Source organism: Mauremys reevesii, linkage group 1 (assembly GCF_016161935.1).
Source record: "Mauremys reevesii isolate NIE-2019 linkage group 1, ASM1616193v1, whole genome shotgun sequence".
NCBI lineage: Eukaryota > Metazoa > Chordata > Testudines > Geoemydidae > Mauremys > Mauremys reevesii.
In genome coordinates this window covers 288,957,104-288,971,044 of record NC_052623.1, presented here as the reverse complement: position 1 = coordinate 288,971,044, position 13,941 = coordinate 288,957,104, and the positions used below count along the sequence as shown (strand labels likewise).

The following is a 13,941-nucleotide window of genomic DNA, read 5'->3' as shown; positions in this document are numbered from 1 at the left end:
TGTGTGTACAATCCATGTCCCACAACTGCCCTGTAATGGCAAGAATGGATTCTGGGTGGCTCCAATGAGAAGGTAAAGGGGAGTGCATCTAAACAGAATATCTAGTATATTCAGTAGAGGCTGACTAGAGAAGTTTGTGGGAGTTCATTCTGCAGTTTACTCATTTCAGCAGCTGACAAATAATTTCAGATTCTCAAAAACGTTCAGCGTACCACGTGGATTTAGGGGTGTGTGTGTAAGTAACATAGGGTATCGTCTCAACCTGCAGCCACAAGCCTCTATATGGAAAACTTCAATGAAAAGACCTTCTCCACCTTTTAAAAACAAGTGTCCAAGGAGGGAAAAAAAAGTGACTCCCGACACTGAATGAAACAAGACAACGTCAAGAATCATCTTAACAAGTCAGAGATTTTGAGGGGCGAAAAAAACCTGTTCATACTGTCTGCAAAAACTCTTTTTTCACTGGATCCTGATAAAGCTTAGATCAAATTCAGCTACGTTTGATTGACTCATCTCTGTTTTGTGAAGGAAACTTAAAGCTTGCCAGATGGAAATTTAAAACTTGACAAGTGCCCATCAGTAACAAAGCCACAGTATTTGTGAAAATCTCTATGGATGTTCTTACACAAAGCTATTCTATCAGGAGTGTGTTAAGAGTAACAGGTCACAATCTGATTGACCACTTCAAAGATAAAAGCAGAATGCCAGAAAGTTGATTTCAGAGAAGTAGCTGTATAACTTTCTGTTGATGTACTCCCTCACGTGGAACCATTATCTGTGGGCTACACACTTGTAGCACTCTACAAATAGAATATTTTAGCAATAATGGAAAACTTTTATGTACATTTATATGTCAGAAAAGGCCAACGTTTTCAAGCCTGTCTGCCTAATGTAAAACACCTAAGTAAATGTTATATTTTCAAGAACTATTGATATAGGCTTATTTTCCTTAGGTAAAACGACTTTGCAATAAAAGTATTTGTTGAAATGCCTTCAATCCACACACAGCTAGGCACCTAAATAAAAGTGTCTTGGTTCTCAGGAGCTGCTCAGCACCCACAACTCAGATTAATTTCAATTGAGTTGTGGGTACTCAGCATCTCTGAAAGCCAAGCACTGATTGGGGATTTTGCAAAGTTACAAATGGAATAGCTCAGCTGCACAGGTAAACCCGTGTCTCCAGTCACCACTGCTCAGCTTCTCTTGTCTGCCTCTCCTCTGTCCTTTCTTGCCTCAGTTTGACTGAGGATATCCAAATTTTCTCTGGGATAGTTCTCCAGAACAACACAACCACCACCTGCACCTCCAGGCCACAAAAAAGTGTAAGGACCCACTCAGTAAATGAACTAAGTTTCGGGGCAGATTTAAGAACAAAGATTAATAGAGCTCAGTTAAACCAATTTCTGACGTTCTGATGCAATTAAAATATGTTGTCTGAGTACAGTGTTATCTTCTGATTTTCAGTGGTTCTGTGTGCATTAATACAGGAGCAGAAAGTTGTTTAAAAGGCAAGTTCATCTTTTTTAATGTTTTGACCCTCTAAGTCTAACCTAAACTTTTAGACATAATATCTGATTTTCAAGATAAACTACAATATTACCCTTAAGTGGTTTCCTCATTATATAAATTATAGATACTTATAAACTTATTTCCAGTTTAAGTTTTTACGTCTAAAAACTTCCTTATTTTAAAAAAAACACCACCACCACCCATTTAAGAAGGGCTTGGTGAATGAATCCCCATACACCTTAAAAGGTGTGCAGGAAAATTCACATGCACTACAGGCACTGAAGAGAAGAAGTGGTTTAGGGTCCAGGTGAAACAAGGGAGGCAACCAGAGCCTCAGCCCCTATTGGCCTGCAATAACAATTTCAGTCCTTGTGAAGCTTATAAACATCATAGGAATGTTTGGATTTTGGTGTAAGCAGGTCCACTGCAGAGTTAAGGAAGTCCACAGCTCCTAAGCTCTGCCCAACGGAAGAGCTGAGAACCTGCAGCAAGAAAAAAGACGGTTACTCACCGTTGTAACTGTTGTTCTTCGAGATGTGTTGCTCCTATCCATTCCAGTTAGGTGTGCGTGCGCCGCGTGCACGGCTCGTCGGAAGATTTTTACCCTAGCAACACTCGGCGGGTCGGCTGGGCGCCCCCTGGAGTGGTGCCGCTATAGCGCCGAATATATACCCCAGCCGACCCGTCCGCTCCTCAGTTCCTTCTTGCCGGCTACTCCGACAGTGGGGAAGGAGGGCGGGTCTGGAATGGATAGGAGCAACACATCTCGAAGAACAACAGTTACAACGGTGAGTAACCGTCTTTTCTTCTTCGAGTGATTGCTCCTATGCATTCCAGTTAGGTGATTCCCAAGCCTTACCTAGACGGTGGGGTCGGAGTGAGACGTGGCAGAGTGTAAGACTGCTGAGCCGAAGGCCACATCGTCTCTAGATTGTTGCACCAACGTGTAGTGGGCAGCAAAGGTGTGGACCAAAGACCAGGTAGCCGCCCGACAGATGTCCTGGATGGGGACATGGGCCAGGAAGGCGGCAGAAGAAGCTTGCGCTCTCGTAGAGTGAGCGGTGAGACGGCTAGCTGGCACGTGAGCAAGCTCGTAGCATGTCCGGATACATGCCGTCACCCAGGAGGAGATCCTGAGAGGAGACCGGCTTGCCCTTCATGCGATCGGCAACCGCTACGAATAGCTGGGGCGAACGCCGGAAGGGTTTAGTTCGCTCTATGTAAAAGGCGAGGGCCCTGCGGACGTCAAGGCTGTGAAGCTGTTGTTCACGACGTGAGGCGTGCGGCTTCGGGAAAAAAACCGGGAGGAAAATGTCCTGGTTCACATGGAAGGCCGACACCACCTTAGGGAGGAAGGCCGGGTGCGGCCGAAGCTGTACCTTGTCCGCATGGAAGATGGTATACGGTGGACCAGCCATTAGGGCGTGAAGCTCGGAAACTCGTCTTGCTGATGTTATAGCGACGAGAAAGGCCGTTTTCCATGACAAATAGAGAAGGGAACACGTGGCCAAGGGCTCAAAGGGGGCTCCCATAAGCTTGGCTAGAACTAAGTTCAAATCCCAGGAGGGTGTAGGACGCCGTATCGGCGGGTACAAGCGATCTAGCCCCTTAAGGAAGCGGGATACCATCTGATTGGAAAAGATGGACCGTTCTCCTACGCCAGGTCGAAAGGCAGAAATTGCTGCCAGGTGCACCTTCAAGGAGGAGACCGCGAGACCTTGCTCCTTGAGAGACCAGAGGTAGTCCAGGATCGTAGGAATAGGGACTGCAAAAGGATTGAGACCCTTCTGATCGCAGCAGAGTGCGAAACGCTTCCATTTTGCGAGGTAGGTTGATCGAGTGGAAGGCTTTCTGCTTTCCATCAGGACTTGCTGCACCGCCGCAGAGCAGTCATGCTCCGCTCGGGTCAGCCACGTAGGAACCAAGCTGTAAGAGGAAGGACTGCAGGTCCAGGTGGCGAAGCCTGCCGAAGTCCTGTGTTATCAGGTCCGGCCATAAGGGGAGGGGAATGGGATCCCGCACTGAGAGGTCGAACAGCAGGGTGTACCAGTGCTGTCTCGGCCAGGCCGGAGCGACGAGTATGAGGCGGGCCCTGTCCCTCCAGAGCTTGAGTAGCACCCGGTGTACGAGAGGGAACGGAGGGAAGGCATACAGCAGGTGACCTGTCCAGGAGCGGAGGAATGCGTCCAATAGGGAGCCCTGTGAGTGACCCTGGTAAGAACAGAACTGGTGACATTTCCTGTTCTCTTTGGAGGCAAACAGGTCTATTTGGGGAACACCCCACCTCTGGAAAACTGTGTGGATAACATCTGGGCAAACTGACCACTCGTGGGAGAGGAATGACCTGCTGAGATAGTCGGCCAACGTGTTCTGCACTCCTGGAAGAAGTGATGCTACCAGGTGAATAGAGTGGGTTATACAGAAGTCCCAAAGGTGCATCGCCTCCATGCAAAGCAGGGAGAAATGAGCCCCCCGCCTGTTCACGTAAAACATTGCCATCGTATTGTCCGTGAAAACGGCCACACAGCGCCCTTGGAGATGGGCATGGAAGGTTTGACACGCCAAGCGAATCGCCCGCAGCTCCCTGACATTGATATGAAGGGAGAGCTCTCGAGGCGACCATAGACCCTGGGTGTGCAGGTTGTCGAGGTGTGCACCCCACCCCAATGCCGAAGCATCCGTGGTCAGTGTGACAGATGGGTGGGGTGGGCGGAATGGAACTCCGGCACACACTACCTCCGGGTTCAGCCACCAGTTGAGCGGTTTGAAGGTTGATCTCGGGACTGTGACCACCATATCTATGGAGTCGCAGTGCCAGCCAAGTTTGAAAGGGGCGAAGACGCAGCCTCGCGTACATGGTCACAAATGTGCATGCCGCCATGTGGCCGAGGAGGCGGAGGTAGGACCGCACCGTCGTAGTCGGAAAGGACTGTAGGTCTCGGACAAGGGAAGCCAAAGTCTGGTGCCGAGGTAGAGGGAGGCAGGCCCTGGCTAAATTGGAATCCAGGACCGCACCGATGAACTCCACCCTTTGTGTTGGAGCTAAGGTAGACTTTTTGGCGTTGATCATGAGGCCTAGCCTTTGGAACAGGCCTAGGATCTCGGCCATTTGACTTGTTACCAGTTGGCGGGAAGGTCTGCGGATCAACCAGTCGTCGAGATACGGGTAAATATGTATGCGACGACGGTGAAGGGCCGCAGCCACCACTGCCATGCACTTGGTGAAGACCCTCGGTGCCGTTGAGAGGCCGAAGGGGAGCACCGTAAACTGGTAGTGTATACTGTTGACGACGAAGCGCAGATAGCGTTGATGAGGGGGGTAAATCGCGATATGAAAGTATGCGTCCCTCATGTCGAAGGTGGCAAACCAGTCTCCCGGATCCAGGGAGGGGATAATGGTCCCCAGGGTTACCATGTGGAACTTGAGCTTGACCAGAAATCTGTTGAGCTCTCGGAGGTCGAGGATTGGCCGCAGACCTCCCTTCGTCTTGGGGATCAGGAAATAACGGGAGTAAAATCCCCTGCCTCGCATGCCTTCTGGCACCTCCTCTATGGCACCCAAACTCAGAGTCTCGACCTCTTGTAAGAGGAACTGCTCGTGAGAGGGGTCCCTGAAGAGGGACAGGGTGGGTGGGAGGGAGGGGGCAAAACAAATTGGAGTCGGTAACCAAACTGCACCGTGCAGAGCACCCAGTTGTCTGTTGTTATGTGGGACCATGCCGGCAGGAAGCGGGAAAGACGGTTGGAAAATAATGGGGAAGGATCCGGTAGATAAACTGGTGGGCCGCCCTCGGGCGTACCCTCAAAAGTTTTGTTTAGGTCCCGGGGGGGGAGGGGGGGAGGGCTTGGAGAGCGCTTGGGGCTGATTCCCCCGGTTGCCCGACAGTCTACGCCGATTCACCCTGCGCGGCCCGCTCTGGTTGAACGGGTGGTATGGTTGTGTCCTGAAGGATCTCCGCTGGGTAACTGGCGTATGCATTCCCAGGGAGCGGATAGTGACCCGGCCACCTTTGAGGGTCTGCAGCCTCGGAAAACAGACCCTTGGTGTCAAACGGTAAGTCCTGGAGTGTGTGTTGGACTTCCAGTGGTAACGTGGAGGCCTGCAGCCATGAAATCCTCCTCATGGTTACCCCAGAGGCCAAGGTCCTGGCTCCTGAATCCGCGGAGTCCAGAGAGGCTTGGAGTGCCGAACGGGTGGCTTTTTTACCCTCCTCAATAAGGGCCTTGAATTCAGGACGGGAGTCTGACGGCACCAGCTCAGTGAACTTTGAGAGAGAGAGCGCAAGGTGTCATGGGTGTATCTACTGAGGAAAGCCTGCTGGTTGGCAATCCTCAGTTGGAGACCACCGGCTGAATAGACTTTCCGTCCCAAAAGATCCATGCGCCGGGCCTCTTTAGATTTTGGCGCTGGAGCTGGCTGTCCATGGCGCTCACGGTCATTAACGGACTGCACGACCAGCGAGTCCGGAGCTGGGTGTGTGTACAGATACTCATAGCCTCTGGAGGGGACCGAGTACTTCTGTTCCACCCCCCGAGCCGTGGGAGGGGTGGAAGCTGGTGACTGCCAAATAGTATCTGCATTTCCTTGGATGGTGCGAATAAAAGGCAAAGCCACCTGAAGAGGCGCCTCTGCCCCGATTATGCTGACCACAGGGTCATCATCCTCTGCCACCTCCTCAACGGGCAGGTTAATGTTCTGTGCCACCCGTCGAAGCAAGTCCTGGTGGGCACGGAGGTCAATCGGGGGAGGGCCCGATGACAACGCGCCCGCCACCGCCTCATCTGGCGAGGAAAACGATGACAGGCCCGGGACTAAGGTGTCTGGTGGTGGCTCATCAATGTCCTGCGCAGCCTCCGTGATCGGGGGATGCTCGGCAACAACAGGCGGCTGAGGGTCCTCTACCACTGATGAGGGAGGAGGTCTGCTGACTGTAGCCTCAGGCGCTGTGTGGACGGAAGTTCTGGGCCCCTGAGAGGGGGGTACCCCTTGCGCCTCATGATAGGCCCATGGGGTCCAGAAGCCCCATTGGGGGGGGACCCTGGTCCTGACCTTGAGGATCAGCGCGTGGATCGGCTACACTGTCCGCTTGCGAGGAGACAGACGGCTGACGCGAAGGCCACGACGGGGCGGAGACACCGACACTGCCGGTCTGTCCCTGGATGGTACCGGGGAACGGTACCGGTCGTCACGGTGCCGGGAGGGAGATCGGGACCATCGACTGAGCCGGTGCCGGAAGGTCGACCTGGATCTCGATTCCCGGCGGTGGGAGCGGCTGCGGGATGAACGGTACCGGGAGCTGTACCGAGAGCCGGATCTGCGTCGATACCGCCGGTCAGGAGAGTGGGACCGGGATCGTCTCCGGGAGTGCGACCGGTACCGCGATGGTGAGCGGTACCGGGACTGCGACCGGCGCTGAGATCTGGATCGGCGTGACGGAGAGCGTCTCCGGGACCGGGAGTACCGTCTCTCTCATCCGTCAGGGGAAGGAGGCCGCATGATAGCCAGCTTACCCACTGACTTCACAGCCCGCACCGGCGGTGCCGGGGGCTGGATGCGCTGTGGCTCGGTGAGCGCTATCAGCTCTCTCGCCGTCGAAAAAGTTTCAGGAGTCGACGGGAGAGGCAGCTCGACCACGGTTTGTACCGGGGAGCAAGGCGGTACCGGACTCAACGGCTCTTGCGGTGCCGGAGTCGACGGTAAGCGCCTGTCTTGGGCGCCGGCTGAGTCGGTGCCGGAGGTTGGGCCAGCGGACCTGGTGCAGATGCCTTGGTGGCCGTCTGCACCGGCTTATGCTTCCTCGCAGGAGAGAGGGAGCGGTGCCGGGACGCCGGTGCCGGTTGCTGGGTTTTCACAGTCTTGGTACCGGACCGGCCAGGAACTGCTGGGGCGCTCCGTACTGAAGAGGACTGTGGAGCGGCTGAGGTGGGCACCGCAGGGCTAAGTGCCGACTCCATCAAGAGCTGCTTTAAACTAAAGTCTCTCTCTTTCTTTGTCCTCGGCTTAAACGACTTGCAAATAGGGCACTTACCTGCACGATGAGACTCTCCCAAACACCGCAGGCAGGAGGTGTGAGGGTTTCCTATCGGCATGGGCCGTTGACAGTCCGAGCAGGGCTTGAATCCCGATGCCTTGGGCATGAGCCCGCACCGGTTCGGGAAAAGAAGGGCTAGGCCCTCCAATTTCCCCTAACTAACTAGTAAACTAATCTAACTATTTTAAGAACTATATACAATAATTACAAAGAAGAAATCTGAGAGAAGCTAGGGCTGTGGAGGTCAAAGGAGCACTCCGCTGTTCCAACGACCGTCACGGGCGGTAAGAAGGAACTGAGGAGCGGACGGGTCGGCTGGGGTATATATTCGGCGCTATAGCAGCGCCACTCCAGGGGGCGCCCAGCCGACCCGCCGAGTGTTGCTAGGGTAAAAATCTTCCGACGAGCCATGCACGCGGTGCGCGCACACCTAACTGGAATGCATAGGAGCAATCACTCGAAGAAGAACATGAAGCTACACGATACATCATTTTGTAAGCCCAAAGCTGTCTGCTGTGTTTCCCAAGTACACAAAAGCAGCAGACAGTGTTAACACTTCAGTGCACATAATACAAGAAGAAATTTCTTTTAATAGTTAATTTTGCCATCCCGCAGCTCAATGCTAGTCAAAGACACCAGCATTCACCTAGGTGAAACATATTAAAGCCAATCTGGGCTTCAAGCAAAGCTGCTGAGTTATGATGAGCCAAAAAGTTAAGAAAATATCCCGGAAGTAAGAAACTGAGTAACATTAGAAATCAAAAATTGAAAGGCCTTATTTTATTTAACCCTAAACATTCAGAAAAAATCTACCACAGCGTAAGTTCTCACTAGCTTTATTTCAAATTTAATTTTCAAAGAAAAATAGCAAAGCATATGAGCAATTGTTGAAAACTCAGTACAAAAGTTGAGTCAGCCATCTACAAGTCAATTTAGAAAACAAAAAATTTAAAACAAAATCTGAACTCACAAACATGCTGGTTCTCGCAAAACATGCATTACAGAAAGTGCCATGTGCAGGAATGGCACATTATTACTACTGTCCTTACCCTGGCTTCTAAAGTCACTTTAGAGACCAGAACTTTGCATCTTGACAAGGATTACATAAAAATCCTACCACTTTGTTGGTAATCTCCGTATCACACAGGTTTTCCACTAAAATTCGACATGCTTCTTCTTTACCCCAGTGAGCAGCAGCATGAAGTGGTGTCCAGCCATCATAATCTTTAATATTTACATCATAGCCAGCCTGTATTAAAAGCCTAAAAGAATCAGAAGAATTAGATCTAGTATACCACTGACATTAATAATTAAACTGCCACTAAGCAATAAATTATTTTAAATGGTTTTAATTTTTCTTGCCTTCATTTCACTTCTCTCACACAAGGTTAACAGTAAATCTATGTTAAAAGGAACACTCAATTAAAAAAAATCTTCACGAAATATTTACACAATTCCCACGATTACTACAACAAAAATTGAGAAGTTTGTTTTTCCAGTCTGTTTTGTCCACATGCATTTAACATTTTATGTATCATCAGACAGTTCTCCCTCTTTGTGAGAGTCTTTTATACAGGAACAGGGGACAGACGTGTTTTTTTTTTTTTAATTAGGACAATATGACTGTATAAGCTCAAAAATTATCAGACACCTTGTTACAGGTAAACTACCTGAATTTTTTTTTAAATTAATTAATTTTTGGAACTGATGTCATCCCTTTAAGATTACAAATGGCTAGTGCTGTGGCAGAATACTGTTTAGATGCATCAGTAAAGCTCTTCTCTGAGCATGTGGGACCTCTCAAATCAACAATGTCTCTTCAGCTTAAGTGCGGCATTAAGCTGATTTCTGATTTCATAGGTCAAGAACCAGAAACAATCAGCCAATACTTCCCAGAATGATTCCTTAGAAATATGGGTGTGTGAGTCTGTGTGTGAGCGAGTGCAAGAGAGATCGATCATATACATCACAAGATTAATGGAAGTGTTCTAACAGTAGCACCTTCCAACAATTCAACTTAAATGGATTGATGCAGAGACACAGTCTACCTGTTGAAGACCCATTCGTTTGTACTCACGAGGAAGGGTACAAATGTATCATAAACCTGCAAAAAGTAGTTACCATATTTGGAGAAAAAGAAAAATAATTCTTTATCCAACAGGTAATTTCCATAAATAATGGCTCTTAAAAAACGAGGCTGGCAAACACTATTTGGCTGCAGATACCAAGATATTACCTGAACAAAAACCTCTCTTCCTACTGAAAGTATATTAAAAGAATATATATGATATGATAAATGTTGCTTTAGGGAAAAAATCCTAACAATCCATGCAGGGGGTGTAGGGTGGGGGAGAATATTTAGTTGCAAAGTACTCTGAGTTAATTTAGTTAGCTTACTTAAATGCCATGTAATCTTAACAAACAAGAGTATTTGGCAGGTATACACTTTGAGTCTGCATACTAAATATATATTTTTATCAATCAGAAGATCAACTGTACATGTGTAGAGATATCTTAATATAAGTCACAGTTTCAAAATTATGCACATACCATAGAATCTTCCTACTGCAAAGAAGTCTAATATAAGGGCCTGTCTACATGGAGAAACTGACAATTACAACAGTGTAATTATGTCACTATTCTGGAATGAAAAGGGACTTTTTCAGTATAGTTTATATTGCTCTGCTATACGGAAAAAATCAGTTTTATTTCAGAATGGATTGTCCCCATGGGGAGTTAACAGCATAGATATCACAATATTGTTATACTGCTATAGTTCTGCTGGTCAATTTCCCTATGAAGACAAGGCTTTACAATGTCAGAAGTAGTGAAGTTTATTCATTGAGGGATATTCATTGACATTCACTTTAAGGTACCTTACTGCTCTGCCAGTGCAGGAGCAGTAAAGTACATTTATACTCACTTTAAAGCCACTTTACACTGCCAGAGTGGTGCATAAGCCACCTTAGAGAAAATCCGGGCCTAAGTGTTTTCATTAAAATTAAAGAGCAGGGATTTCACTTAATTTCAAAATAGGTATGTGAGAGGTAGACATTGGAGAGTATTTCATGTATTTCAAAATGAGAAACTTACAGAATACATCTTGTAGTCTCAATGGACAGCAGAAATTTCAAATTTAAAGTAGTCAACTAGTAACTTTAAGAAAAACAAACTCCATAGCCCTGTGAATACACAATTCATCTTGGTGCATAAATCAGATTTTCAAGCACCCCAAAGAGAGAGACTTGCATTAGGGATTCACTATCTGTCAAATTTTAATTATATGAACACAAAATCTCAAATTCTAATTCATTTTGTCATTCACATTTCTATTTTAAAAATATTGATAAGGCATGTGAACAGACTGCTTTCCTTATGATAATAAAAAAAAGCATGTCTTTTTTTTAACCTGAAACTGTTTTTTCTTATCCTCTAGGGCTGTACAATATTTATTTAATTCCATATATTTTCAAATTTTCTAAAACTATTGGTCCCAAAATAAGATCTGTATATTTCTGAACACAAGTTTTGGCCCCAAATACAAATTTGATAATCAAATTGAAAACTAGCATTTACAATGAAAAAACAAAGATAACCTGTGTTACAGCATGTTGCTTTAGTGTTGTATTATTAAACAGTGACAATTAATTAGAGCTGGGATGCCCAACCTCCAGCCCATGGGCTATACACGGCCTGCCAGAGCATTTCATAAGGCCCCTTCGCCTGCTTCAACACAATATACTATCAGCGGATTTGTTAGTGTATTGTTGTCACATTTACATCATTTTAATTTACACAAGTGTGTAAATAGGCAATACTGTACATAGAAACAACCCATCTAAATATACACAAAACAAGATGAACTTAAAATATAAATACATCCAGGTGACTTTAAATCTTATTAAAATATGCAGAATCTGTTTGGCCCACACAAATGTGCTTAGGTTTATGTGGCCATCCTGTATAATAAGGCTGGGCACCACTGAATTAGAGGATAAGAGAAATCTGAAGGTTTGCAGGAAAAAAATTGAGTTATTTTGATAAATACGTCTTTTAAAGCCTTTCCCTAAGTAATCCTTCAAGTTTTGGAATAAAATTACTCAGTTTCTTCTCTTAAACCTGGATAGCTTAGTCTGGACTACTTTTACTGCACAAAAACAGCACAGTAAATGATGGTTTTAAACCAGGTGTATTACCCCAAAGATAACAACTAGCATTCAAGAAAGGTATCCTTTTTCCTTAATATATTAAGTTAAAATATACTTCAGAAATATGGATATTTTTGCCATAGTGATATTGAGGATTCAAATTCAGTATGTGCAATACTGTCAAGTTTTGAATAACTTGAGTAAAGTCATGACACTGTTTAAAGTTTCAACATTAATTGAAAACAGGAAACGTAACTGTGAGAAATAGGTAATTCTAAAGATCACAAGGTTCCAGGATGCAATCCAAAAAGCTTCAGTAATATTAACGCCAAGTTATTTTACACTAACATCTGGACAAGCTTGGAGACAAGGAAAATCTACCATTTAGAAATAATACTTACTTTAAAACTTCTGTATACCCTTTAGCAGCAGCTACATGAAGTGCTGTACCACCAGATTTTACATGCCTGACATCATTTATACGGCCACTGTTAAGCCATTGTCTTGCATCTCTAAGCATTATCCGTTCTTCTTCTTTTCGAGCTGCCTCTATATCAACCCCTAATTGAAAAAAAGAGAATAGTTTCATTTCAAACATAAGCTCATCATTAACTGATAATTCCTGAACATTGCTTGCATGTGGCAATAAAAACACTGGCTAAACAACATCATTAATGTATTGGGGCAAACATTAAATGGATCTTTTAAAATAAACCCTGAGAAAGTGTGGGCACATCCATTTTGTATGCACAAATGCATGTTTTTACACACAAATCCTCTAGGATCATTTTCAGAGACCTACTAAAAACTGGCCTTTTAATTTTAAAAACTTTCATGGTCAAGACAATACTGCTACTACAATGGTCATTATTAAATAAAAAAAGATTGATTACTTTTTGTTAAGCTATCATATATCTCACATAATGTAATGTTATTTCCTAAATAATGCAGCTTGTGATAAATGTTGAAAAAACAAAGTGAGGGGGTGGCAAAGGGGTTCCAATTGTGTGTGCAAAGACATAAGCAATGGCTGCTGAAAATTGTGTTTCCCACAATTAAGACTTTTTAGAGTTATTGCTGTTTTCCAAAGAACCTTTCGTAAAAAGTAGTTTCTAGCTTCTCTTTGTGAACTAATGATTTTCACCCTGGTAATCTAGCCTTGGCAAAAAGCTTGCAGCATAAACAGCAACAGTATATCATGAACTTTTACCTCAGAATTCTCAGGCCGGGGGCGGGGGGGGGAGAGGAAGAAGGGGTGTCAAAGAAAGATACACTATTCCTGTAACTGAAGTTGTGTAACTGAAGTCAACGTATCTTATTTCGACTTACCTCCCGTCCTCAGGGCTCCCCCATCGACTCCGGTTCCGCCTCTCGCCCTGGTGGTGCTCCGGAGTCAACGGGAGCATGTTCGATTTATCACGTCTAGATGAGACGCAATAAATCGATCCCTGATAGATCAATCGCTACCCGCTGATCCGGCGGGTAGTGTGGATGTACCCTCAGAATACACGTTTTACCATATATATAGCATCTCTCATAGAAAACAGTTTGTGGTACTTTATAAGGAAGGGCAGAATAGAAAGAGCACTAAAAGTTCAACAAAGCAATTTAAGTAGAGTGTTTAAAGTCTATAAAGTTGATAAAAGGATGCTGAACTGTTAAAGTGGGAATGTACCAATCTCTTCTACAGTGTTTTTCACAAATAGATGTCAAAGCACTTTACAAAGGAGGTCAGTATCATACTGCCCCATGTGAGTAGGAAGTACACAGCACAAGCATTTTAAATGACTAGCTACAGTAAGGGGAGTATAGAAAACTATAATTAACAGAGAACAGGAAAGAGATGGGGCACTGTAGCTAAGCAAGAGTCTGCTATTTATGCTGAATGGGAGAACTGGGATAGCGGAGAGCAATACACAGGGAAAAACAGCTCTAGGAAATGTGGTTATCAAAAGCTCAAAACAAAATTGGTTGACCTGTAATAGAGAACTTGGGCTGTTTGAGCTAAAACAGTATAGAATAATGAAGAACAGAAAAAGAATACTACTCCACATATAAATCCAAACTGCACAGGGATTTTAGATGGATTGAATGTAATTACCAAATAATAATTTGGCTAGGACACCAAAGTTAAACATCTATTTTTGCAAAAATCACTATGTGGCTTTTAATGAGCACAAGTGGACAAAGTCGTAATTTGTTTTATGATAGTATATATGGCAACATGCTGTTTTCTTGTCTGTAACATCAAG

General features: G+C 45.7%; 1 protein-coding gene across 6 annotated transcripts in view; it reads right to left on the bottom strand.

Annotated features, from left to right (window-relative positions):
- The window catches only part of PPP1R12A (protein phosphatase 1 regulatory subunit 12A), a 213,420-nt gene that overhangs the window by 87,226 nt on the left and 112,253 nt on the right, over window positions 1-13,941 (bottom strand). For all 6 annotated transcript variants that reach the window (XM_039497659.1, XM_039497673.1, XM_039497666.1 and 3 more), the window contains 2 exons: window positions 12,091-12,250; window positions 8,659-8,803 (listed from right to left, as the gene is read on the bottom strand). In XM_039497659.1, coding sequence (XP_039353593.1) covers window positions 8,659-8,803; window positions 12,091-12,250 — 305 coding nt within the window. The remainder of the gene's footprint in view (window positions 1-8,658; window positions 8,804-12,090; window positions 12,251-13,941) is intronic.